This window comes from Delphinus delphis, chromosome 11 (assembly GCF_949987515.2).
Source record: "Delphinus delphis chromosome 11, mDelDel1.2, whole genome shotgun sequence".
Lineage (NCBI taxonomy): Eukaryota > Metazoa > Chordata > Mammalia > Artiodactyla > Delphinidae > Delphinus > Delphinus delphis.
Window position 1 is genome coordinate 62073543 of NC_082693.1, and position 27787 is coordinate 62101329.

The following is a 27787-nucleotide window of genomic DNA, read 5'->3' on the forward strand; positions in this document are numbered from 1 at the left end:
TTTATGATAGGATGGGGTTTTGCTCAAACTGAGCCATCGTATCTATTTATTTTTGGTTGAAATCAAATGTAATTAATGTATATAATGATACTAGCAGTGTATGTTTATCATGAAAAATAGGAAGAATCGTTAATTAAAAATAGCACAGGTCCCAAAAGAACTTACCATTGGAGAGAATGAAAGTGATGTTTGCTTTATATTCTTCTACACATTCTCTGTGTATGATTCACACAGCAGTACCTCAAACATGCCCTAACCAGGCTGCATTGTGTCTATAGAGAGAACTCAGTCTTTGAAATATTATGCCTACTACCTGTTTTACAATTATTTAACTTTTTATATTGCAGTGGTTTTAGGATCCCAGGGGGCATCAGAGCCTTTTCAGTTCCAGGCCGAATTCAGCTCTGTAAACATAATTGCAGAAAGGAAAGGCTGGCATGGTCTGTTTTCAGGCATCCTCTTGAGCAGTTGTGTGTTGCTCTAAGCTGCTCTGCTGGGCATGGCTGCTCCCCCTTCTGAAGCTTGTCTAACCTTCTCAGAATCAGACTTCTCCTGGCCATCCAAATGACACTTCTTCTTTGAAGCTTTCACCAGATCCATAGTGAAAACTGATAAATCCATTCTCTTCACTGCCTTATAGTGTTCTCTATAATTCTTTTTTGGACTGTTACGCCTTGTGTAATGGTGATTTATGAATCTTTTTTCATCTCTTCAGCTATTTTACAGCTCACAAAGCTCATAAAGGCAAAGACCTTATAGTCATTTTTATATCCTTTAACCATCTAGTAGAGCTGTTTGCCCATAATAAACAGTCAATAGTGGCTGAATGAATTGATTACTTGTTGTTAAGTGTTGGTGCCATGGTTAAAATTTAATCACAAACTGATCTCAATTGATACTAATCACACTCAGAATGTAATTTCCATTAAATATCCGTAAGTAAAAATGAAAGAAACCTATGAATAGGCAAGGCATAACTTTGTTAATATTGTGAAAGATGCCTCCAATTACATCTTCCAAAACAGATTATCCTAGTTTTGTAGTAAAAATACTAAAAGGATGGGTGGCATCAAATGTGCCACTTAAAGTTCATGAGTTCAATAATTGGGAGATTGGGATTGACATATATACACTATACACTAATATGTATACAACAGATAACTAATGAGAACCTGCTGTATAGCACAGGGAATTCCACTGTACAGTAGAAACTAACGCAACATTGTAAAACAACTATACACCAATAAAAAATAAATAAATAAAGTGAGTCTCTTGTAGACAGTGGAAAAAAGAAAAGAGTTGTGCTAATTAAAAACACTACTCTTTTTTGGACTACTTCATTCAACACTGAAATGAATAAGTCCAAATATATGCAATACACAGTCTGCGTTTAATATGTTGAGAACACATATTGACCCTCAGGTTTAAAAAATATTTGAAAGCATGCATACAATGATGACTGTTTAGAGTTTTCATAAGTGAAGATAATGAAAACTCTTGTTTTCCTCATTTGAAATCCAATTTGTGATTTAACAATTAGCCATGTTCATACTGAGCAAGTTCATAAGGGTCAAGATAAATGTACAATTATGAAGTCAGACAATCAAATCTCTGAAAAATGACTCCCATTCTTTGTGGGAATAGTGGAAAATACTGGAAAGAAATCAATGCTCTTTAGAATATACGAGAATAGTGGCTATATCTTGAAATTTATATCTGTAGCACCAAGTACAATTCCAGGCATAAAGTAAGTTTAATAAATGATGAATTGGAGACCTTCAAGATGGCAGAGGACATAGAGATCACTTTCTTCCCCACAAATACATCAAAAATACATCTACATGTGGAACAGCTCCTACAGAACACCTACTGAACGCTGGAAGAAGACCTCAGACCTCCCTAAAAGGTAAGAAACTCCCCACGTACCTGGGTAGGGCAAAAGAAAAAACAGAGACAAAAAATAGGGACAGGACCTGCACCTCTGGGAGGGAGCTGTGAAGGAGGAAAGGTTTCCACACACTAGGAAGCCCCTTCACTGGTGAAGACGGGGTGGGTGGGAGGGAAGCTTCAGAGCCATGGAGGAGAGCGCAGCAACAGGGGTGCAGAGGGCAAAGTGGAGAGATTTCTGCACAGAGGATCGGTGCTGACCAGCACTCACCAGCCCGAGAGGCTTGTCTGCTCACCTGCCGGGGCGGGCGGGGGCTGGGAGCTGAGGCTTGGGCTTCGGAGGTCAGACCCCAGGGAGAGGACTGGGGTTGGCTGCATGAACACAGCCTGAAGGGGGCTAGTGCGCCACAGCTACCCGGGAGGGAGTCCGGGAAAAAGTCTGGACCTGCCTAAGAAGAGACCATTGTTTCGGGGTGCACGAGGAGAGGGGATTCCTTCCCTGTCTGCCCACAGAAGGCAGAGCACCGCCTAAATGCGCTCCAGAGACTGGTGCGAGCCGAGGCTATCAGCATGGACACCAGAGACGGGCATGAGATGATAAGGCTGCTGCTGCCACCACCAAGAAGCCTGTGTGCAAGCACATGTCATTATCCAAACACCCCCGAGAGACTGTGCAGCCCACCACTGCCAGGGTGCCATGATCCAGGGACAACTTACCCGGGAGAACACACGGCGCACCTCAGGCTATTGCAACGTCATGCTGGCCTCTGCAGCCGCAGGCTTGCCCTGCATTCTGTAGCCCTCCCTACCCCCCGGCCTAAGTGAGCCAGAGCCCCCTAATCAGCCGCTGCTTTAACCCCCTTCTATCTGGGTGGGAACAGATGCCTGAGGGCAAACTACATGCAGAGGTGGGGTCAAAACCAAAGCTGAACTCCAGGAGCTGTGTGAACAAAGAAGAGAAAGGGAAATCTCACAGCAGCCTCAGGAGCAGCGGATTAAATCTCCACAAGCAACTTGAGGTACCCTGCATCTGTGGAATACCTGAATAGACAACAAATCATCCCAAAATTGAGGAGGTGGACTTTGGGAGCAACTGTAGACTTGGGGTTTGCTGTCTGTGACTGACTTGTTTTTGATTCTTACGTTTACCTTAGTATAGTTTTTAGCGCTTGTTATCATTGGTGGATTTGTTTATTGGTTTGGTTGCTCTCTTCTTATTTTATTTATGAATGTATTTATTTATTTAAATATTTTTTATTTTAACTTATTTTGTTTATTTTTTTCTTTTTTTTCTTTCTTCCTTCCTCCCTTTTCTTCTGAGCTGTGTGCCTGACAGGGTTTTGGTGCTCCAGCCTGATGTCAGGCCTGAGCCTCTGAGGTGGGAGAGCCGAGTCCAGGACACTGGACCACCAGACACCTCATGGCCCCACGTAATATCAGTCGATGAGAGCTCCCCCAAAGATCTCCATCTCAACACTAAGACCCAGCTCCACCCAACGGCCAACAAGCTCCAGTGCTGGACCCCCCCATGTTAACAACTAGCAAGACAGGAACACAACTCCACCCATTAGCAGAGATGCTGCCTAAAATCATACCAAGTTCACAGACACCCCAAAACACTCCACCAGACGTGGCCCTGCCCACCGGAAAGACAAGATCCAGCCCCACCCACCACAACACGGGCACCAGTCCCCTCCACCAGGAAGCCTACACAAGCCGTTGAACCAACCTTACCCACAGGGGGCAGACACCAAAAAAAACAGTAACTAAGAACCTTCAGCCTGTGAAAAGGAGACCCCAAACACAGTAATTTAAGAAAAATGGGAAGACAGAGAAATATGCAGCAGATGAGGGGGAGCAAGGTAAAAACCCACCAGACAAAACAAATGAGAGGAAATAGGCAGTCTACCTGAAAAAGAATTTGCAGTAATGATAGTAAAGGTGATCCAAAATCTTGGAAATAGAATGGAGAAAATACAAGAAATGTTTAACAAGGACCTAGAAGAACTAAAGAGCAAACAAACAATGATGAACAACACAATAAATGAAATTTAAAATTCTCTAGAAGGAATGAATAGCAGGATAACTGATGCAGGAGAATGGATAAGTGACCTGGAAGATAAAATAGTGGAAGTAACTACCACAGAGCAGAATGAAGAAAAAGAATTGAGGACAGTCTCAGAGACCTCTGGGACAACATTAAACACACCAACATTTGAATTTTAGGGATCCCAGAAGAAGAAGAGAAAAAGAAAGGGTCTGGAAAATATTTGAAGAGATTATAGTTGAAAACTTCCATAATGTGGGAAAGGAAATAGTCAAGTCCAGGAAGCACAGAGAGTTCCATACAGGATAAATCCAAGGAGAAACACACCAAGACACATATTAATCAAACTATCAAAAATTAAAAAGAAAAAATGTTAAAAGCAGCAAGAGAAAGGCAACAAATAACATACAAGGGACTCTCCATAAGGTTCACAGCTGAACTTTCAGCAGAAACTCTGCAAGCCAGAAGGGAGTGGCAGAATATATTTAAAGTGATGAAAGGGAAAAACCTACAACCAAGATTATTCTACCCAGCAAGGATCTCATTCAGATTCAATGGAGAAATTAAAAGCTTTACAGGCAAGCAAAAGTTAAGAGAATTCAGCACCACAAATCCAACTTTCAAAAAGTGCTAAAGGAACTTCTCTAGGCAGGAAACACAAGAGAAGGAAAAGACCTACAAAAACAAACCCAAAACAATTAAGAAAATGGTAATAGGAACATACATATTGATAATTACGTTAAATGTAAATGGATTAAATGCTCCAACCAAAAGACATAGACTGGCTGAATGGATACAAAAAGAAGACCCGTATATATGCTGTCTACAAGAGACCCACTTCAGACCTAGAGACACATACAGACTGAAAGTGAGGGGATGGAAAAAGATATTCCCTGCAAATGGAAATCAGAAGAAAGCTGGAGTAGCAATTCTCATATCAGACAAAATAGACTTTAAAATAAAAACTATTTCAAGAGACAGAGAAGGACACTACATAATGATCAAGGGATCAATCCAAGAAGATACAACAATTGTAAATATTTATGCACCCAGCATAGGAGCACCTCAATACATAAGGCAAATGCTAATAGCCATAAAAGGGGAAATCGACAGTAACACAGTCATAGTAGGGGACTTTAACACCCCACTTTCACCAATGGACACATAATCCAAAATGAAAATAAATAAGGAAACACCAGCTTTAAATGACATATTAAACAAGACGGATTTAATTGATATTTACAGGACACTCCATCCAAAAACAACAGAATACCCTTTCTTCTCAAGTGCTTATGGAACATTCTCCAGGATAGATCATAACTTGGGTCACATATGAAGCCTTGTTAAATTTAAGAAAATTGAAATTGTATCAAGTATCTTTTTCTGACCCCAATGCTATGAGACTGGATATCAATTCCAGGAAAAAAAAAAACTAAAAATACAAACACATGTAGGCTAAACAATATGCTACTAAATAACCAAGAGATCACTGAAGAAGTCAAAGAGGAAATCAAAAAATACCTAGAAACAAATGGCAGTGAAAGAAGATGACCCAAAACCTATGGGATGCAGCAAAAGCAGTTCTAAGAGGGAAGTTTATAGTAGTAGAATCCTAGCACAAGAAACACGAAACATCTCAGATAACCTAACCTTACACCTAAAGCAATTAGAGAAAGAAGAACAAAAAAAAATCCAAAGTTAGCAGAAGGAAAGAAATCATAAAGATCAGATCAGAAATAAGTGAAAAAGAAATGAAGGAAACAATAGCAAAGATCAATAAAACTAAAAGCTGGTTCTTTGAGAAGGTAAACAACATTGATAAAACATTAGCCAGACGCATCAAAAAAGAAAGGGAGAAGACTCAAATCAATTGAATTAGAAATGAAAAAGGAGAAGTAACAACTGACACTGTAGAAATACAAAGGGTCATGAGAGATTACTACAAACAACTCTATGCCAATAAAATGAACAACCTGGAAGAAATGGACAAATTCTTAGAAAAGCACAACCTTCTGAGACTGAACCAGGAAGAAATAGAAAATATAAAGAGACCAGTCACAGGCACTGAAATTGAAACTGTGAATAAAAATCTTCCAATAAACAAAAGCCCTGGACCACATGGCTTCACAGGCGAATTCTATCAAACTTTTAGAGAAGAGCTATCACCTATCCTTCTCAAACTCTTCCAAAATATAGCAGAGGGAGGAACACTCCCAAACTCATTGTACGAGGCCACCATCACCCTGATGCCAAAACCAAAGATGTCACCTAAAAGGAAAACTACAGGCCAATATCACTGATGAACATAGATGCAAAAATTCTCAATAAAATACTAGCAAACAGAATTCAACAGCACATCAAAAGGATCATACACGATGATCAAGTGGGGTTTATCCCAGGAAGGCAAGGATTCTTCAGTATACACAAATCAATCAATGTGATACATCATATTAACAAACTGATGGATAAAAACCATATGATAATCTCAGTAGATGCAGAGAAAGCTTTTGCCAAAATTCAACACCGATTTATGATAAAAACTCTCCAGAAAGTAGGCATAGAGGGAACTTACCTCAACATAATAAAGGCCATATACAACAAACCCACAGCCAACATCATTCTCAGTGGTGAAAAACTGAAACCATTTCTTCTAAAACCAGGAACAAGACAAGGATGCCCACTCTCACCACTGTTATTCAACTCAGTTTTGGAAATTTTAGCCATAGCAATCAGAGAAGAAAAAGTAATAAAAGGAATCCAAATCGGAAAAGAAGAAGTAAAGCTGTCATTGTTTGCAAGTGACATGATACTATACATAGAGAATCCTAAAGACTCTACCAGAAAACTACCAGAACTAATCAGTGAACTTGGTAAAGCAGCAGGATACAAAATTAATGCACAGAAATCTCATGCTTTCCTATACAGTAATGATGAAAAATCTGAAAGAGAAATTAAGGAAACGCTCCCATTTACCATTGCAACGAAAAGCATAAAATACCTAGGAATAAACCTACCTAAGGAGACAAAAGACCTGTATGCAGAAAACTATAAGACACTGATGAAAGAAATTAAAGACGATACAGACAGATGGAGAGATATACCATGTTCTTGGATTGGAAGAATCAACATTGTGAAAATGACTATACTACCCAAAGCAATCTGCATATTCAGTGCAATCCCTATCAAACTACCAATGGCATTTTTCACAGAACTAGAAAAAAAAATTTCACAATTTGTATGGAAACAGAAAAGACCCTGAACAGCCAAAGCAATCTTGAGAAAGATAAATGGAGCTGGAGGAATCGGCCTCCCTAACTTCAGACTATACTACAAAACTACAGTAATCAAGACAATATGGTACTGGCAGAAAAACAGAAATAAAGATCAATGGAACAGGAGAGAAAGCCCAGATATAAACCCATGCACAAATGATCATCTTATCTTTGACAAAGGAGGCAAGAATATACAATGGAGAAAAAACAGCCTCTTCAATAAGTGGTGCTCGGAAAACTGGACAGATACATGTAAAAGAATGAAATTAGAGCACTTCATAGCACCATCCACAATAATAAAATCAAAATGGGTTAATGACCTAAATATAAGGCCAGACACTATAAAACTCTTAGAGGAAAACATAGGAAAAACACTTTTTTTTTTTTTTTTTTTTTGCAGTACACGGGCCTCTCACTGTTGTGGCCTCTCCTGTTGCGGAGCACAGGCTCCGGACACACAGGCTCAGCGGCCATGGCTCATGGGCCTAGCCGCTCCGCGGCATGCGGGATCTTCCCAGACCAAGGCACGAACCCGTGTCCCCTGCATCGGCAGGCGGGCTCTCAATCACTGCACCACCAGGGAAGCCCAAGAACACTCTTTGACATAAATCACAGCAAGATCCTTTTTGACCCATCTCCTAGAGAAATGGAAATAAAAACAAAAATAAGCAAATGGGACCTCATGAAATTTAAAAACTTTTGCACAGCCAAGGTAACCATAAACAAGACAAAAAGCCCTCAGAATGGGAGAAAATATTTGCAAACGAAGCAACTGACAAAGGATTAATCTCCAAAATATACAAGCAGCTCATGCAGCTCAATATCAAAAAAACAAACAACCCAATCCAAAAATGGGCAGAATATCTAAATAGACATTTCTCCAAAGAACATATACAGATTGCCAGCAAACACATGAAAGGGTGCTCAACATCACTAATCATTAGAGAAATGCAAATCAAAACTACAATGTGGTATCACCTCACACTGGTCAGAACGGCCATCATCAAAAAATCTACAAACAATAAATGCTGGAGAGGGTTTGGAGAAAAGGGAACCCTCTTTCACTGTTGGTGGGAATGTGGATTGATAACGCCACTATTGAAAACAGTATGGACGTTCCTTAAAAAGCTAAAAGCAGGGCCTTCCCTGGTGGCGCAGTGGTTGAGAGTCCGCCTGCCGATGCAGGGGAAACGGGTTCGTGCTCCGGTCCAGGAAGATCCCACATGCCGTGGAGCGGCTGGGCCCGTGAGCCATGGCCGCTGAGCCTGCGCGTCCAGAGCCTGTACTCCGCAACGGGAGAGACCACAGCAGTGAGAGGCCCGCGTACCGCAAAAAAAAAAAAAAAAAAAAAGCTAAAAACAGAACTACCATATGACCCAGCAATCCTACTACTGGGCATATACCGTGAGAAAAACATAATTCAAAAAGAGTCATGTACCAAAATGTTCATTGAAGCCCTATTTACAATAGCCAGGAGGACATGGCAGCAGCCTACGTGTCCATCGACAGATGAATGGATAAAGAAGACATGGTATATATATACAATGGAATATTACTCAGCCATAAAATGAAATGAAATTGATATATTTGTAGTGAGGTGGATGGACCTAGAGTCTGTCATACAGAGTGAAGTAAGTCAGAAAGAGAAAAACAAATACTGTGTGCCAACACATAAATATGGAATCTAAAAAATACCCCCCTGGGTTTGCGGGGAAAGGGTAAACTGTGATGAAGTGAGAGAGTGGCACTGACATATACACACTACCAAATGTAAAATAGACAGCTAGTGGGAAGCAGCTGCATAGGACAGGGAGATCAGCTCAGTGCTTCGTGACCACCTAGTGGGGTGGGATAGAGAGGGTGGGAGGGAGAGGCAAGAGGGAGGGGATATGGGGATATATGTGTACATAGAGCTGATTCACTTTGTTATACAGCAGAAGCTAACACAACATGGTAAAGTAATTATACTCCAATAAAGATGGTAAAAAAAATTTGAAAACCAAAACTAAAAAATAAAAATAATTTAAAAAATGATGAATCAGTGAATGGTTTGATTTATTGAACATAAAATTAAATGGTATTGCTTAAGATACTAATATTGGTTATAGAAATTATTCATGTCTAAAAATATGAATCAACTTCTGTTGAATTTATTTAGTATCTTCAATAAAAAAAAACACGCAGTGATCAATTTACTTATTTACTCTAGAAAAACTGTGTTTTGGTTTAGGCCATTGTGATAACATTATTTTCATACAATCCAAAAGCCTGAAGGCTCAGTGTGCCCAAACATTTTTTTTTTTAACTCCCAAACATTTTAAAACTTCTGAAAGTATTGATTGTATCTAGAATTTAGAAACTGTTGGTTTTATTTTCAGTATACAGTCAATATTTTTATAGTTATTTAGCCATCCTCAAGTTTAGCAGGAAAAAGAGAGGCAACGTAGGTGTTCCATGCCAATAAAATGTAAGCCACAGACAGAAGGACCCAAGAAATAGTGCAAGACATAAAATAGGCAAGTAAAAGTCCTGGGAGTTGTCCATGAGCTGCAGATATGAGTGTTACCTGAGCCAAATGAGAAATGGGGTGTCCAAAGAACAGAACGGATTTCTTTGTATTACTACTACAAAGGCAAATATATATTTTAATACCAAAGGAATAAGTATAAAACACATGAATTATATAGTATAATGGTTCAAATACACAAAAGACAATATAGTGCTGCAGTGTGAACAGTGCAATTCTTGCATGCACGTGGGGTAAATTGAAATTATATTCAGTTACTTTCTTTGAAGAGCATAGGTGGAAGCTTTGTTTTCCAGGCATTGCTGCAAACTGGAATCACCTGGGGACTTTGAACAGTTTTTGATAACTGCTCTCCACAGACATTCTTATTTAACTGATGATGGTGTAAATTGGGCATGTATACATTTAAAGTTCATCAGGCGATTCTAATGTGTAGCAAAGTGTGCAAACTGTTGAATTAAAAGTTTGGAAAGCAGGTTTTGTGCAGTGTGGATAATTCTCAGAAAAATTGCTGTAATACCAAAAGCAAAAGGTGCTATGATGCTATTTTATACCACTACCACCTGCTATTAATTTTTTTTTAATTTATTTTATTCACTTATTATTTTTGGCTGTGTTGGGTCTTCATTGCTGTGCGCGGGCCCCCTCCAGTTGCAGCGAACGGGGGCCACTCCTCGCTGCGGTGTGCGGGCCTCTCATTGCGGTGGCTTATGCCATTGAGGAGCACGGGCTCTAGGCGCGCAGGCCTCAGCAGATGTGGCCCGTGGGCCTCAGTAGCTGTGGCTCGCAGGGCTCTAGAGGGCAGGCTCAGCAGCTGTGACACATGGGCTCATCTGCTCCGTGGCAGGCGGGATCCTCCCGGACCAGGGTTCAAACCTGTGTCCCCTGCATTGGCAGGCAGACTCCCAACCACTGTGCCACCAGGGAAGCCCACCTGCTATTAATATTAAAGACTGTTACAGTAATCACAGCTACTTTTTTATTCTTGAGTTTATTAGAGTTCTTACTATGTGCAGTTCATTGTACTATGTACATAGTTATGTGCAGTTTCATTGGGTCCTCTGAGTAATGATGTATATTATCTGTTTCTCATCTCATTATTTAATTTAAAAGGGTCAGATAAGATGATCTTTATGGGCTCCTCAATTTTGGAAATTCTTTTAAATTATTTATTTCTATCAATCCTAAAATATAATGTCAACAAGTTCCCATAGAAGGGTAAATGGGAGAGGGGAGATGCTGGATCCCTCCAGTGTAGATGAGTGTGATGAGCATTAGAGAGGAGAAGCTTAGGATGCTGCAGAAGTCTAAGTTGCCTGGGCAGATAACGCTAAATTTGATTATTAATAGTATTATAAAGTATTGTTTATGTCTTTTTTTATTTGAATAATCTAGGCATAAAACACCATTTTATCCCTGTGTAGTTAATTCATTCCCTCAACAATTGTTGATAGCGTGCCTAAGGTACTCTTACTCTCTCTATGTGTGTATACATATACAGAGAGGGAGAGAGAAAGAGAAAGAGAGAGCCCAAGTGCCAGCAAGCATGAGAGGCCGGGAATAGTAGGATTGAGGCTTTTGTCAGTTGATTTATTTAATCCTAAATCTAAGAGTCAGTTCTTAGTTCTCATCTTACTTACCAGCTGCTTTAGCTAGAGCTCATGTCTCCGTTGGAGTTAATGTACTTTCTTCAGGTGCTTTTCTGTGTCCCATACTCTCCTAATTTGCGTGACATGTCACTGGTTGCTTTTCCTCCATTTCCTCTGTTGGTTCCTCCTCTTCTTTCCAGTGAGTCTCCTCAGGCCCACTGTTTGTTCCTCTTCTCTTTTATAGCTACACGCCCTTCGTGATTTAATCTAGCCCCATGGCTTTAATTACTTTCTGTATGAGGATAACCCTGAAATTTAGATCTCTGTTCCAAAACCTCTCAGTTGAACTCCAGATTGTGTGTCTAAAGGCCTGTACATCCATTTGGGTGTCTAAGAGACTAGATAACAGGTCCAGAAATTAACCCCTTGTATCTGTCTGTGGCTTTTCCCATCTTATGGCTGGAGATGTCATCCACCTGGCTACCGAGGCCAGAAACCTTGGCGTCATCCTTGACTGCTCTCTCTTATGTGCCACACCTTCCCATTAGATTCCTTCAAAGTATATCCAGAATCTGATCCTTTCGGATCCAGGTGATCCTTTCTCATCACCTCGCTGCTGCCACCATTGTCTGAAACACTATCATCTTTCACTTGAATTACTTGCATGAGCTACCTGATGCGTTTCCGTACTTCTATCTTTATATGCCTGGAGTCTATTCTCAACAAAGCGAGGGACCAATCATTTTATTTTTATTTTTAATTTAAGTAAAACATACATAGAAGAGTATAAATACTCTAATAGAATTTGAGGTAAAGCAAACATAAAAAGTGTATAAAATACTCGAGTCTTAAATATATAGCTGATAGATTTTAAATATCTCTACACCTGTGTACTCACCACTCAGATCAAAACAAAGGATACTTCTAGCATGTCTGTTCCCCTTGTGCCACTTTCCAGACTGTACCCCTCTAAAGTTCATCACTATTCTAATGTCTGTTTTCATTGTTTAGTCTTGATCTTGAATTTCATAAATTGAGCATCATATAGTATATACTCTTTTGTTAGCTTCCTTTGCTCATCTTTTTTTTTTTTTTTTTTCCGTACGCGAGTCTCTCACTGTTGTGGCCTCTCCCGTTGCGGAGCACAGGCTCCGGACGCGCAGGCTCAGCGGCCATGGCTCACGGGCCCAGCCGCTCCGTGGCATGTGGGATCTTCCCGGACCGGGCACGAACCCGTGTCCCCTGCATCGGCAGGCGGACTCTCAACCACTGCGCCACCAGGGAAGCCCTGCTCATCTTTATGTGAGACTTTCTCTGGAGGTCAGTTGCTTAATCTGTAAAGATGAGGGTAGACTAAAGATGAGATTAGGAGCTAAAATTTGAAAACAAACTGGTGTCCAATCCCAACTCACAGAATTTCTGATTCTTATTGTCTGGGGTCAGACACAAGGAAGTAGTATATTTTAAAAGATCCCAAAGAGAATATAACATGTAGCCGCTGGATCAAATGACTCTCTGTCTTCCTCTGTCTCTATCTCTGTCTCTCTTTTTTATTTCCTTGGATTCATTTTTTCCAAAAATACAAGGACCAATTGGCCAACACTCCTTTCCTCCCTTCTTCCTCAAGTATGTACTGTGCATCTATCAGACACCAAACACCATGCTAGGCTGCCAAAGGTGCACGAGTCAACAAAATTCAGTTCTTGTCTCTCAGAGGCTTAGAGCTTCGCTAAACCCATGTCTTCATATAAAAAAAACCAAAAAAAAACAAAAAAAACAAAAAGAAACTGAATAAACAAATAAATAAATAAAACTATGAAAACTCAACAAACATCTCTATTTACCCGCAAACCAAATAGAGGGAGTGAGGAGAGAGAGATCAAGAAATGATTGACTTTGTTAAATAACCTAGTAATTTTGAAATAGTTGTTTAAATTTGGTCAAATAACTGATTGCTTATGAAAGATTGACTCAAATTTCAACTCAGTTGCTTTCCTTTTCAAAATGATTTGGTATCTAGACAAAAGGGATTGAAAAGAGTTAAAATTCTTTTTCAGATTTTGAACAGAAGGGCGCCATTTTTAAACACATCCTAAAAATTAACTATGTGATTATATAACCAGTATTTTGAATATTTTGTTTTTGTTTTGTGCCAGTTAACTGATGTAATTAAATCCATGCAGAGACTTCGCTTGTGAGGATAATTTTCCACTTTCTGATTAGTCATTGAGTATAATGCCCACCCCCACCCCCCAAAAGAAAAGGTACGGTAGATGTGTCAATACTCTGGTCTTTTCAGGGCAGTGTTTTTCAAATTGTGGATTACTGTCCATCAATGGATCCTGAAATTCATCTAGTGGATTTTAACCAATATTTAAATACAGATTAAAAAGCATTAATTAATTAATGAAAAGAGAAGACAATGTTATTAGCAGAAAGCATCACAAGCGATTTCATGTAGCAAGTGTAAGTACTGATCTATGAAACTTTTGTTTCCATTATATTTAGGTAACTGTGCATTGGGTTGTTTATTAGTTTATTAAGTGCATGAAATTATTCTAATTAAAAATTGACCCAAATTATTAGCTGTTAAAATTACAGTTTGAATTTTGATAGCTTATTTGATATATGATTCAAATAATACTGAGAAAAAATAAAACTCACTTCAGTTAATTGGATAAATTTGATGGCAAAATCACTTTTATCTGTTTAGGATTTCAAAAATGTTTGGAGGTTTTTAGTTCAAACAACAGTTGAGGTTTGACATGACAGAAAAATTAGGAACTAAAACAGTATTTATAGATATTTAACTGGGAAATGTGAGGGGACAATCTATTATTTTAAAGCAGGAATTTTGAGAAACTAATGTCTCAAATTTATTAAAATAAAAATAATCATTAACCAAAATATATTATTATGTAGGTAGAAAGTATTCTCAAATTATTTTAGAGTATGCCTCTGACAAGGAAACTAAACATATAAATGACATTTAACAACATTTCTCATAGCCATTTTCTTTTATTATAACATCGCTGGGTAAAAAATGTAAGTAGTACCAACAAGCATGATTGAATTTATAGATGACTTTGGAGTTAGGTAGGGAGAGGATATTATTTTCTTAAGTTATGTTTGTTATGTTGTTACATTGTTGGAAAATTAATTATGACCAAACAAAAATTGGTGAATAAATAAAGTGTAATGAACTATCCTTTAATAGTCATACTGGAGATTTTGTATTCAAGTACTTATTCTGTTGCTGTTACTTACCTGCTATAGTAAGATGGGAAACAGAATTAACTACCTCAAATTGTTGGTGCTCATAGTGAATGACTGTAAAGGACTATTACAAAAGGTTGAATGCTTCTGATAAATAGATATGAAAGGAATGTAAGGTATATTTTGAGTATTTTTTTCTTTCCTCTACTAGGACCCTTTTAATTTCCCTTTCTAATTTATGGTGCATATTGAGAGAGAGTTGTTTGTCTCTAATACCCAATCTAGATAGCAGTTTTATTTTTTATTCTGTTTTATTCTGTATGGCCAAAAAAGCCATTTTACACTTAATTACAGATACAGTTCATGAATATTTTCTTGGTCTTCCAATGAACTAATCTGTTTATGTATAATAAAAATACATTTTGCAGTAAATTATATATATTTGGGCCAGAAATCTTACTTTCTATAAAATTCATATAATTGGTGTAAAATTAATAATATCAATAATAATTGTTGCAGCAAACATTCAAAAATACTCAGCTCAATTCTCTGTCTTAATATTAGGCCACAATAATTATTTGGCATCTTTTATTTTTAATCAACCTGAAAAAAATTTTTTTAAAGAACACACTGGGTAGACACAGTAGTATCTTCTGTTTGTTACACTTTTCTTTTTCTTTCCTTTATGTTATCTTATTTTCTAATAGCAAAGTGAAATGTGAAAGAAAGAATTTGAAGTGGATTCCAGAACCATAGGTTTTTTGGGTATTCAGACGTTGACAAGTAGAACGAGAAGGTCCACTTGGTCATGTAACATTCAGCGTCTTCAACTCTATCATTCTTTCAGTAAAACTTATTTTGAAACGAATCAAGAAGTTATTTTTTTCTCAAAGCAAATGTGTATACCTTGGCTGCAATCATTTTGAAGTAAAGAACCTCTCATTGGATATTATTACTTTAATTTTGCACAAAATTACATTTAAAAGGGAACGTAAACAGTTGTCCATTTTATAAAGACAGATTCTGGAATATATTTTTTTCTTTTTATTTTCTTTAACAGACATTTTGACCTTCCTATGAAGCTCAGCTAAAGAGGACATTGGCAAAACTTTGTATGTCCTCCTGCATAGCTTTTGATGAGAATTTAATAAGACAGAAAACAGTACCTTGCCAAGTATTAACTTTAAATCTCTTATTTACTTTAGAATTTCAAGATTTATGGAATACCACAAAACCCAGGGAGATGACTCACAAAGAACTGGAACTTTCTAGTTTCCTACATTCTTTTAAAAAGTCTTAGCTATTTAACTTTGCTACATAATGCCATAACTAATACTGAAATCAACCCATGAATTAACATAAATTAGTCTTTTTTTTTTTTTTTTTTTTTTGCTTCTCACCCTAAATGGTTAATCACTGGCTATCATGTTGCAAGGAACTGTTCAAAAGCAGTGGCATCACTCTTTTAAATTACAAAGGCAATACCTATATTTAAGCAGAGAATTAGCAACTGTAGAAGTACAAATACAGTTTTTAAAATAAAGAATTTCTATGATTTAGGATGAAAATATGCTTCATTTCTTTCATGTATATCAACCCTTATCTTTTGGCATACTTACCAAATATTACTGTTCGAATCTCAGTTACCCACATCCTAGTATTCTAACTCACAGAAACAGGAGTCTCCTCCTATTTGGATACTTTAGTTGAGACTTGTTTGTGAAGCACAAAATCAGTCTGGTTTTATGTTAAGTAGGTGGGTTGCTAATCTGTAAGAATGCCATTCTTGGTCAGGCCTTTATGAATTGTTTGTAAGTACTAAATCGGACAATGCAATCTTTATATTCATTCTGCAGTTAGCCAAAATAATTCTAGTTAAACTCTGGTTAAAGATCTCTAGTATGAAATGAATGTAAAATATTCATTCTTTCTTTATCTTTCTCTCTGGCTTCATTCTAGCTCATTTATTTATTTAAAAATAACCTTCTAAGTTACTTTTTCACTGCTTTTCATGTTGCAGATTGAAAATGTTGATGTCTGCCTTAATTTTCTAGCAGCCAGAGGAGTAAATGTTCAAGGTCTATCTGCTGAAGGTAAGAAAAAGCACAGTTGTCACAAATGGATCCATGTTTGTAAAAGACTTTTTATAATGCTAGAAATGTAAAGTGGGAGTACATAGCCCCTAATACAAGAAAGGAAATCAGTAAAGTTTCCAAAATAATAGAAACATAAATTCAATGGTTATTAATGTACGCCTTATGTAGGTATGTTCCAGATTTTGCCAAAATTGTTCTTTACATTACCGAGTATATGGGAGGGGGACATACTAACAAAATATCTTTATGTTATTACCAGTTGGTAGTGTTTGTAGAGTCTTAAGTAGATGGATGGATAGATAGATAATGCTGGATAATAAATACAGTAGATGGACATAAATACAGTTAAAATAGTGTAATTAATGCTCAAATATTTTATCAATAACAATTCTATAATTTGATCAAGTTGGTAGTCCAAGTCTAAATATTTGTTAATTTTAAATAAGTCATCAGGAGTTCTTACTTAATTAGCACTAACAGTATTAATAACTGGTCTTTGTAAAGTCCTTAAAATTATTAAATGTTTAAAAGATCATCACTGACATTGAAATATAGAAAAGTGGAAAAAGAAAACTAGATCTGTTATTTTTTTTCCTGCATTTCTTTTTCTTCCACATATATTTTTAGGAAGCCTTTGCAAAATTTTCAATTTAGTACTATTAACAAAAAACAATTGCTAAAGTTATGAAATACCAAGTCCTTTGAGATCTGTATCAGCAACAACCATTTTTAATTAGAATTTTATGATTAAACACTTTTGACAATTTATGTTGCTTCTTGTTTCTGCTACAGTCAGTTTACTCTGAAAAGCCTTTTTCCCCCACAGATAGTAGAAATATTAGACAATTCTAAGCTGTTCAAAGTTTGCTGCCATTGGAAAAAGAGGAATTGTGTGACTTCTGAAATATTATGGACATGTACTAGAATTATTTACGTTTGTCAATTTTTCTTCACTATTTAAATTTTAAATTTCTTTAATCCTTTATCTGTATATGTCATCATGATGTTTAATCTTAAATTACATATTTAATGGCAAAAAACTTATGTTCAAATCTAACTCATGGTTCTGTTAACTTAGAATAAAATTTGATAAAATCCTCCAGGATAATACTTTACTTTCTAAGTGGTTAAAGTTGGTGAGAAATGTTACCATTTATTCGTTTTATGTCTCTTCCGTATAACATGACATCTTTTTGTTTGGCTTTGTTTTGTTTTTTCATATTCTTTTTTTTTTAAAACATCTTTGTTGGAGTATAACTGCTTTACAGTGTTGTGTTACTTTCTACTGTATAACAAAGTGAATCAGCTATACGTATACATATATCCCCATATCCCCTCCCTTTTGCCTCTCCCTCCCACCCTCTCTATCCCACCCCTCTATGTAGTCACAAAACACCAAGCTGATCTCCCTGTGCTATGCAGCTGCTTCCCACTAGCTATTTTACATTTAGTAGTGTATATATGTCAATTCCACTCTCTCACTTCATCCCAGCTTACCCTTCTCTCCCAAACCCGTGTCCTCAAGTCCATTCTCTACGTCTGCGTCTTTATTCCTGTCCTGCCCCTGAGTTCCTCAGAACCTTTTTTTTTTTTTTTAGATTACATATATATGTGTTAGCACACGGTATTTGTTTTTCTCTTTCTGACTTACTTCACTCTGTATGACAGACTCTATCTAGGTCCATCCTTTTCACTACAAATACATCAATTTCATTTCTTTTTATGGCTGAGTAATATTCCATTGTATACATGTGCCACATCTTCTTTATCCATTCATCTGTCGATGGACACTTAGGCTGTTCCATGTCCTGGCTGTTGTAAATAGGGCTTCAATGAACATTGTGGTACATGACTCTTTTTGAATTATGGTTTTCTCAGGGTATATGCCCAGTAGTAGGATTGCTGGTTCATATGGTAGTTCTGTTTTTAGTTTTTTAAGGAACCTCCATACTGTTCTCCCTAGTGGCTGTATCAATTTACATTCCCACCAACAGTGCGAGAGGGTTCCTTTTCTCCACACCATCTCCAGCATTTATTGTTTGTAGATTTTTTGATGATGGCCGTTCTGACTGGCGTGAGGTGATACCTCATTGTAGTTTTGATTTGCATTTCTCTAATGATTAGTGATGTTGAGCATCCTTTCATGTGTTTGCTGGCAATCTGTATGTCTTCTTTGGAGAAATGTCTATTTAGATCTTCTGCCCATTTTGGGATTGGGTTGTTTGTTTTTTTGATATTGAGCTGCATGAGCTACTTGTATATTTTGGAGGTTAATCCTTTGTCCGTTGATTCATTTGCAAATATTTTCTCCCATTCTGAGGGTTGTCTTTTCGTCTTTTTTATGGTTTCCTTGGCTGTGCAAAAGCTTTTAAGTTTCATTAGGTCCCACTTGTTTATTTTTATTTCCATTTATCTAGGAGGTGGGTCCAAAAGGATCTTGCTGTGATTTATGTCATAGAGTGTTCTGCCTGTGTTTTCCTCTAAGAGTTTTATAGTGTCCAGTCTTATATTTAGGTCTTTAATCCATTTTGAGTTTATTTTTGTGTATGGTGTTAGGGAGTGTAACATGATATCTTTTATTAACATAAACCTCTTGCTTTTTATTTATCTCCTAAAAATATATGAATGCCCAAAATGATTTTCTAAATTGATTAAACATGCATAGTAATAAAATAAGAAGTTAAAAAAACCTCTTTCAATAAGATCATTCAGGTTTACAGGAGAAAATTAATACTTTCTCACTGTAGCTTTATATTGAACAAGCCAACACTTATATGTTATGACCCCTGTGAGGAAGATTGGGGGCTTATAACAATTCAGCCTCATTTTATATGAATAATTCCACGGCATAGTGTGTGTGGCATTATAAACCATCAGAGAGCAAGAAATCTAAGTAGTTTATTAATGTTTCTAAATTCCAAAAAGGAGCCATAAAACCTTGACCTCAAAGGAGGATATATTTTATTGCCAATAGCAAGTTTCAGTTAAATTATGATTATAGGTTGTGTAGCATTATATCAAGCTTTACTTGCATCTCGTTTTCTAATTTTAAAATTAGAAAGGAGGAAAATGTAGGCTCATGTTGTAGCCTACTTTGTGCATTGAATTTTTTATTCAATATTAGAAAAACTTACACAGGAGCCCCATGTGTTAGAACTAGGAATTCCACTTACATTTATTCAATTATGTTATCTAAAGTCACGAGTAAGGTGATCTTTAATATTTATTAATATGTAACATAAATTAAAAATAAAAGAATTGGAGCATTAAAAATGGATACCTATGATGTAGTCTGCTTTTTGGAGGACATATACATATATTTTTGAAAATAACTTGGTTGGTGGGTGATTTAGAATTGTGCTAACAGTTATAAATCTAGTTGCTATTATGAGGTGCACCCGTAGCATCAGTATTTATAATGTAGGACAACCGGCATTTAAGTGGCTTTCTTTCTCTAGCTCATAGCCACCACCGTGTTGGTAACAGCTGTGTGTGTCTGTGAGGGAAGCAGAGTGCTAAACCAAATGATTAGCACAAGACTGACAGCCCATCCATTTCCATGAAGAAACTAACTCTAGAAAAACTGTCATTCAGGGTCAGCAAAGAACATCACTTGAGTAAGCTTTGTTCTCTCTACGCTTCATCCCTTCCCTCTCTCCCTGAAATTTCCAGGCTATTTGGAAATGCTAGCGTGTTTCAGAAAATCAGATTTGCTTAACTCTGTGACTGAGAAAATCAAGTTGTATTTCTGTCTCCGTAGATTTAGCCTAAGAGAATTGCTTCTAGAATTTCATTTGTAAAAAATAATCATTTTCTATGATACTGTTTTTATATTTTCCGCTTGATACAGAAATAAGAAATGGAAACTTAAAAGCCATTCTAGGGCTGTTTTTCAGTTTGTCTCGCTACAAGCAGCAGCAGCATCATCAGCAGCAGTATTACCAGTCCTTGGTGGAGCTTCAGCAGCGGGTCACCCACGCCTCCCCTCAGGCAGAAGCCAGTCAGGCCAAAACCCAGCAAGATATGCAGTCCAGGTAAGGAAGGGAAGCGGGGAATGTGTTTAGAATGAATTTCTGTTGATACAGCTTGTTTTTAACAAGTTTTTGTCTGCGAGTTTGGAAAACATCTTTATATAGTTGTATCAAAGTGATGGGATTCTTTGATTAGCGTTATAGAATTTAAAACCACTTTTCTATTGGTTGGACGACCAACACTTATCACTTTTTAGGTGAAATATTTGTGTTCGTTTTCTGAAGGTGATTGTGGTTTGTATGAAAATGTGTGAAATGTTTTTCTTGTCAGTAGTATATCAGAGTTCCTTCCTTCTACACGTTACTGTTTAGAATGTGCTTTTTGCATCCTAGTCTCCAGTTGTGTAGTTTTCTTTGGTTGATGCTTTTGATCGATTAAATCGTTACGTCTGTCAAAAATTTCAGGTCTGTTAAACACAGGAGTTTGAGTGTTTGGGAACATACCATTTTGATGTGAGATTATCTGTGCATGCACGTGCGTGTATACGTGTGTGTGAGTTTCTATACACACATTGTTTGTCTGACTTGAGTCTGTGGGTGCATGTAGACACAGTGGGTGTGGGGTGCTGGCAAACCACTGCAGCTTCCTTTACTCTTTCGTTCCTGCCTTTTTTCCAGTTTGGAACTATATCAGTCATGATTCAGCTAGAGAAGCAGAATCAGTAAGAAACAGTGCAAACAGATTTATTTTAAAGAATTGATTCACATGATAATGGGGTCTGGCTAGGCAAGTCTGAAATCCTGAGGGCAGCCCAGCAGGAAGACAGGCTGACACTCTTAGCAAGAGCTGAAACCGCTATAAACTGGTGGAATTTCGTCTCTCAAGGAGGCCACACTCCCACTTTTAAGACCTTTCAAGGAGTGAGTCGGGCCTACTATCCTAGTGATAATCTAGGATTATCTCCCTTACTTGAAGTCAACTGCTATGGACTTTAACCACATCCACAAAATGCTTTCACAGCGACACCCAGATTGGTGTTGAGTGGAACTAAATAAACCTAGCTAAGTTGGCACATCAGAAAATGATCACAGAACGTAATTAAGTTAACAGGTTTCATGCAAATTACTCATATGTTTCTGATCAATTTTCGGGTTATCAGATCATTAGCTCTATGGCATACATAGCTATGATCATTTTTCTTAAGGAGGGAGAATGTCCAATATGAAAATACTCTTTTATTGTCTACTAAAATATACACACTGTATCACACATATGTAAATATTTAACTTTTTCCATCTTAGAAGCCAAGCCTAAAACCTAATAATACAGTTTGCCTTGAGTTTGTTTTTGGCAATTAGTATTGACTCAGAAAGCTAACATAAAATTCCAAGATACATTCACAAACCACTTCCCACTTATTGTCAATATTCAGCAGCTCAGAAATCCCCTTCTCTTTCATCTGTCAACCATCCCTCACTTCACATTAAGCAATGTTTCTGTCTCTGTACAGCCATGTAAACTCATTTCCTTTGGCAAATTTTACTCATTAGTGAATTATTAATAAAGAAAAATCACAGTTTCACCAAAAAATATGGAGTGTACTACAAAGGCCATGGAATGATAAGGGATATTTGTTTTTACTAAGTAATGCAGATGTGCTTCTGTTCTTTAAGCTTGTCTTGGTATTTTGTGATGTCATGTGAAATTGTGCAGGAATCAAAGTGAAAAAAACATTCTCTACAGTATAAGTTCTTTAGATTTCCTTAAGAATAGAGAAGGAGAAAAAATAAAATATATTTTTTATTATTAATCTTTTTGGGGAAGTGGTGGTTGGTAGAAAGAGATCTAGATTTTGAGAACTGCCAGAAATAATATTTCCTAGAGTTTGGTTTAAGTCATTTGAATGGACAAGAAACAAGAATGGTAGCTGGAAAAATATAGGAAGTAAAGTGGTATTGTGCAAAGGATGTTGACTCTGGAAGTGAGATGAGATATCGTTTGTCATTGCTTTCCCTCACTCTATTTCTGTATCTGCCATGTGGAGTTTCTTGCCCCACATTTCTCAGTGGTTATGACCCGTTGGGGGAAATTTTTTTCTCTTCTTGCTGGATATGCATGGATATTATGAAACTGTATTATATTTTAAAATATAGACCTATGTATAATAGGCATGGTCATTTTATACCATCTTGGGGAGAGCTATCTTATTTTTTTTAAGCTATCTTATTTTTTTTAGCTTACGAAAAGCATTCTTTTCACCAGTGTCCTTTAATTCTGAGATAGACTCTTAAATAATTTTTTCTTTTGATAAATTGGATTTGATTACTTTTGGGATTGTTAATTTAATAAATGCAGAGTAGTTACTGTACTAAAGGTAGTGTAGTACTTAGTTAGCACCATGATAAAGAGGAGCTCCAACTCTTCATTTTAACAGAATTTATTCTATGTTTTGGAGAATGTTATATTTCAGACATTAATACTTATTTCCATTTGTATAGATTTGACATAGTAAAATAGTGTATGAATTATAATCTATGTGAACTTAAATATAACAATGTACCTAAGCATTTTTCAAAGCCTGTATTGATAGTGTACATAGGAAAGGAATAAGTGTCTATACAATAGAACCAAGATAATTAACATGGAAAAGAATCTCAGTGACACATTATCTTCATTTACATGAGATGAGAGTCATAAATCATGATTTCTGAAGCCTTTCTGTGATTCCAAAGCTCTTCCCAAGTGGATAGCTTGAATGACTGGTGGCTATATTATTCTGGATATTTAGCCAGAAAAATGTTCTTGTATTTTTCTCTGTAGACCTAAAATAATTTTAGTGCACATTGTTTCATGAGAGTATTTTTGTTTTGTTCTCTTTGTTTATTTAAAGTAAATTGACATAACTCCACAATAATTTCCACAATATTTATTTTATACATTAAGAATTGCTAATTTGTTTTACTCTTTTGAGAATAATCCCAAATGTTTTCAGTCAATTTGAACATCTTTCATTTAAACAGACATTTTGATCTAAAGGTTAACAAGTAAAATATACAAGAGAGAAAATAAAATGTGGACCAAGAGACATAGAATGTGGATAACAAACTCTCCTCTTCTGGCTTCTCAGCTTCCTCTCCACTCTTGAGTGTGTGTGGGGGGGTTTGTGCACATGTGAGCGAGCATGCGTGCCTGTGTGTGTCCTGTTCAAGGACTGAATATCTCCTTGTTAAGAGCTTACCTCTAGGGCTTCCCTGGTGGCGCAGTGGTTGTGAGCCCGCCTGCCGATGCAGGGGACACGGGTTCGTGCCCTGGTCCGGGAGGATCCCACATGCCGCGGAGCGGCTGGGTCCGTGAGCCATGGCCGCTGGGCCTGCGCGTCCGGAGCCTGTGCTCCGCAACGGGAGAGGCCACAACAGTGAGAGGCCCATGTACTGCAAAAAAAAAAAAAAAAAAAAAAAAAAGAGCTCACCTCTAGAGTCAGACTGCCTGCATTTTGGATCCCAGTTCCACCACTTCCTAATTGTGTGACCTTGGGCAACTTACCTAACCTCTCTATGCTTCAGGTTCTCATCTGCTAAAAGGGTATAAAAAATGGCATCGATTTCATGAAATCGTTCTGGGAGTTCAGTGGGTCAGTATCTACAAAACTCTTTGAACATACCTGTCAGATGTCACTCTTTTGCTCAGAGCCCTGCCATGGTGTCAAATAGACTAGGCTTGCTCCCCGCTTAGGAAATATGCTGTAGCTGATTCCTTTGCCTGGAATGCTCTTCCTCTGTTAGCCACTTGGCCGAATCTCTCACCTCCTGCAAGTCAACTGCTCCAGTGTTGGCTTCTCACTGATGCTGACCTTAACTTCTCTTTTAACACTGCAGTGTGCCCATCTGCACTCCACATCATGGTTGCTGTAGTTTTCCTTCTTTTCTGTAGCTCTAACCCCTCTCTAACCTACAACTTATTTATTATATTCATTGTTTATTATTGCCACTTCCTCCCCTCTGGAATGTAAGCACTGTGAGGACAGCAGTATTTTTACATTTTAACCACTTCTGTATTTCAAGGGATTAGCCCAGAACCTTACACACAGTACGTCCTTAGTAATGATTTCTGAAATGAGTTAAGTAAGAATGAATGAACCTTTATTATAGCTGCTTCTAATTTTAGGTAGGAAAACTTTCTAACATTCACAATTGCAATGGTACGTCATTTAAAATGAGAATTGTGTGTATTACAAAACTGCTATAATAAAGATAAAATGTTCTTGATTCTTGGGTGGTCATGATATTGAACTACAGTTAGTTTCAGAATGATATGTAGTGGAACCATCAGACCTTATCCAAGTCTGATGGAACTATTTGCTTCCATCCTTGTTGATGCCTGACTATATACCTCTTTGGTCTTTTACCTATTTATTATAAATATTTTGTTCCCTTTGTTTTCTGGCTATCATTCATTAATTCACTGCTATCAGTGTTGCTGCCTCTGTGGAGTACCATTCCTTTACCAATATGTGGTTTCTGTTTTGCGGGATAAGAAAGCAGATTACCAAGATCATTAGCATTTTGGTACCACGAAAAGTAATAGGTAACGTGAGTGAAGTGTTTGGGCTATGAAATATCATTGATAGCTTAAAGCCTTGCATGTTTATAACTCCTGTCTTCTCTGTCAAGTTTGGTTTAGACAACGAAAGAAGATATCTGATCTAGGATTAAGAAATGATGCCTCTAATTTGCAGCTAGTGCAGAGTTTAAAATTTTTAATTAAAGGCTGGTTAAAAAAATGAATGCCACAACTAATCCGACACAAATGTATTATCTTTAAAATGTCCAAATTACTAATTTGTTTTGTTAATAAATAATATTAATACAGAAGTCCTTACCTCGTCAACATAAACTAATATTACAAAGGGAAAAATACTGTTGAAAGACCTATGTTCTGAATTAACCCTAAAATGACATATGGTTGGTGTAAGTTTAGTGATGACATGTGAGGGCAGTCTTGTTCCTTGATCACTGATCTGTTTATCATTTGACTTGAATTATCTACTTGTAGTATGTGTATTAAAATAAAGCTGCGACTCATTCTAAATTTCCTCAGTCCTGCAACAATCTCAAAAATTCGAACATATTTCATATAAAAATTAATTTTTCTCTATTTCAGTGGTCTTTGGAAGGACTTAACATAGGTAAAGTTGAAACATTTTGCTATATTAAAGAATGTTAAGTATCCTGTTTGCATTTATTTAATATAAAATATAAAATCAATTTCTTTTATTTTTCTGGCGCTTCATTTTATTTTGAAAAGAGTATATTAAAGGCCCTTTGTCTAACCAACTGGAAAGAGTATGAGAACTGTTTTAATATAAAGTACTAAAAATCTTATGTAAGAGTTGTGATCATAGTTATCTTCTATAGGCATTAACCAGGAGATGGGGAAAATAGTACTTCTTATTCAAAAAACAAGGTAGACATGAATCCTATTATTTTCAAACTCAGAAAATTTATTTCCATCAGTAAATATGTCATAGACATTCAGGATATTTCTGCTAATCATATTTTTACATATGTGAGTTTTGGCAGAATTCTAGTTGACATGAAAAGTAACAGAAAGTTCAATTTCACCAAAACTGTACACAGTGCCTGGCACATGAGACCAGCCAGCACTGAGCAGAAATCATGTCATGAATGTCTAATTTTCCTGAGAATATCTAGTAAAACATTATAGTGAAGGAAAATTATAAAATGAAAATTCATTTTTCTTATGTACTGGTCTGGTTATACATGAGATGTTAGGGTAATAGTATACATAAAAAATGCTTTCTATTTGCTAAAAGTTTAAAAAAGGGAGGTGATTTTCCTTAGAATACAGGCCTTTTAGCTTAATTTTTGTCTGCATCATTAAATGATTTCCCATCCCGTTATTAAATAGTTGGTGAATTGTACCAATCCCAAAACAGTGATTTTTGAATCACATGAACACGTATTTTTATATTATAGAGAATTAAAACATGTAAAAAAGAAACACAATGCATGTGAAAGTGTAGGTAAGAAATTAGATAGGTGATAGAGTGTTAAAGGCAGTGATAATAAGTCTTTCTCAACTAAAATAAGAGCTATTTGGGGATTTGGGGAGATTATGGTCTCCACAGAAAATCATTTGCCCTTCTGCTTTACATTTGGTAGGAGAAAGTCAAGAATGTGTCCACTTGCTGTTTAGATAAATTTGCTCCTTCCTATAGGACTCACAAGTCAAACTGCAAAATCTCTGGGCACGTGCTATTTGAGTGACTTGTCTATTCCCTTTGCAGCCCCTTCTCGAGGCTCCCATGACCCCTGCCACACACATTGCTTTTGGAGCCTTCTTCCATGGAGGACATTTGCCTTCCTCTTTTCCAGGAAACATCATTTCCTTCTGGGAGATTCACTCTGAAACTGGGATGGTTTACAGCTTTTCAGCCTGGGGTTATAAATCTTGAGAAGTATATAAGGGAGTTTAATTTAAGATGACAGGAAGGCTCTGGTAATTTAAGCCCTCATGAACCTGGCTTTAATTAGTTGCTTAATTGAGCTCTGTGTTGTGGCCTATAGTGTGCTCTTCATAAAAGACAGTGAATCAATTAAACTTTAAAGAAAATGAAACAAACAAAAACGACATTTATGAATCTCCTTTTAAATAACAGAATTTTTTATTTCTAGAGAGAAATAAATTATTTTATTTATAAAATTTATATTTATAAAGAAATTATTCTTTAATTGACTGATCAAGGAAACCAAGAGAGGGTGTAATACTAAGAGTATGTACACACACACATACACACACTGCTTATGTTCTGTGCTTCTAGTCCATTATTTTCAAAGCTTGACAACCACTCATGGTTCTGTTGTTATGATGAAGCAGCATATGTATAGTGTTGGTTATTTTAGAGTCAGGCAAACATGGTTTTCAATTCTGCCAACCAATTCCCAGTGATGTGGCATGAGGCAAGTAATTTTAACCTGCTCAAATACGAGGTTTCTTACCTCATATTAGAATAGTGGTAACCTTCTCAAAAGGGTATCGAGAAGACCACCTGACATAATTTGTGTTTAAAGTTCCTCCTTAGCACAGCCCTTAGCATGTAACAAGCACTCAAACCAGCCACTTTCATCTTTCCTCCTCCCACTTCTAGTTCATATCACATA

The 27787-nt window shown here is 36.9% G+C and overlaps 1 protein-coding gene across 4 annotated transcripts in view; it reads left to right on the forward strand.

The window, feature by feature from the left end:
• Window positions 1–27787, forward strand: part of NAV3 (neuron navigator 3) — a 363667-nt gene that overhangs the window by 122788 nt on the left and 213092 nt on the right. For all 4 annotated transcript variants that reach the window (XM_060025293.1, XM_060025294.1, XM_060025296.1 and 1 more), the window contains exons 4-5: window positions 16559–16631; window positions 20485–20668. In XM_060025293.1, the coding sequence (XP_059881276.1) occupies window positions 16559–16631; window positions 20485–20668 (257 nt within the window). The remainder of the gene's footprint in view (window positions 1–16558; window positions 16632–20484; window positions 20669–27787) is intronic.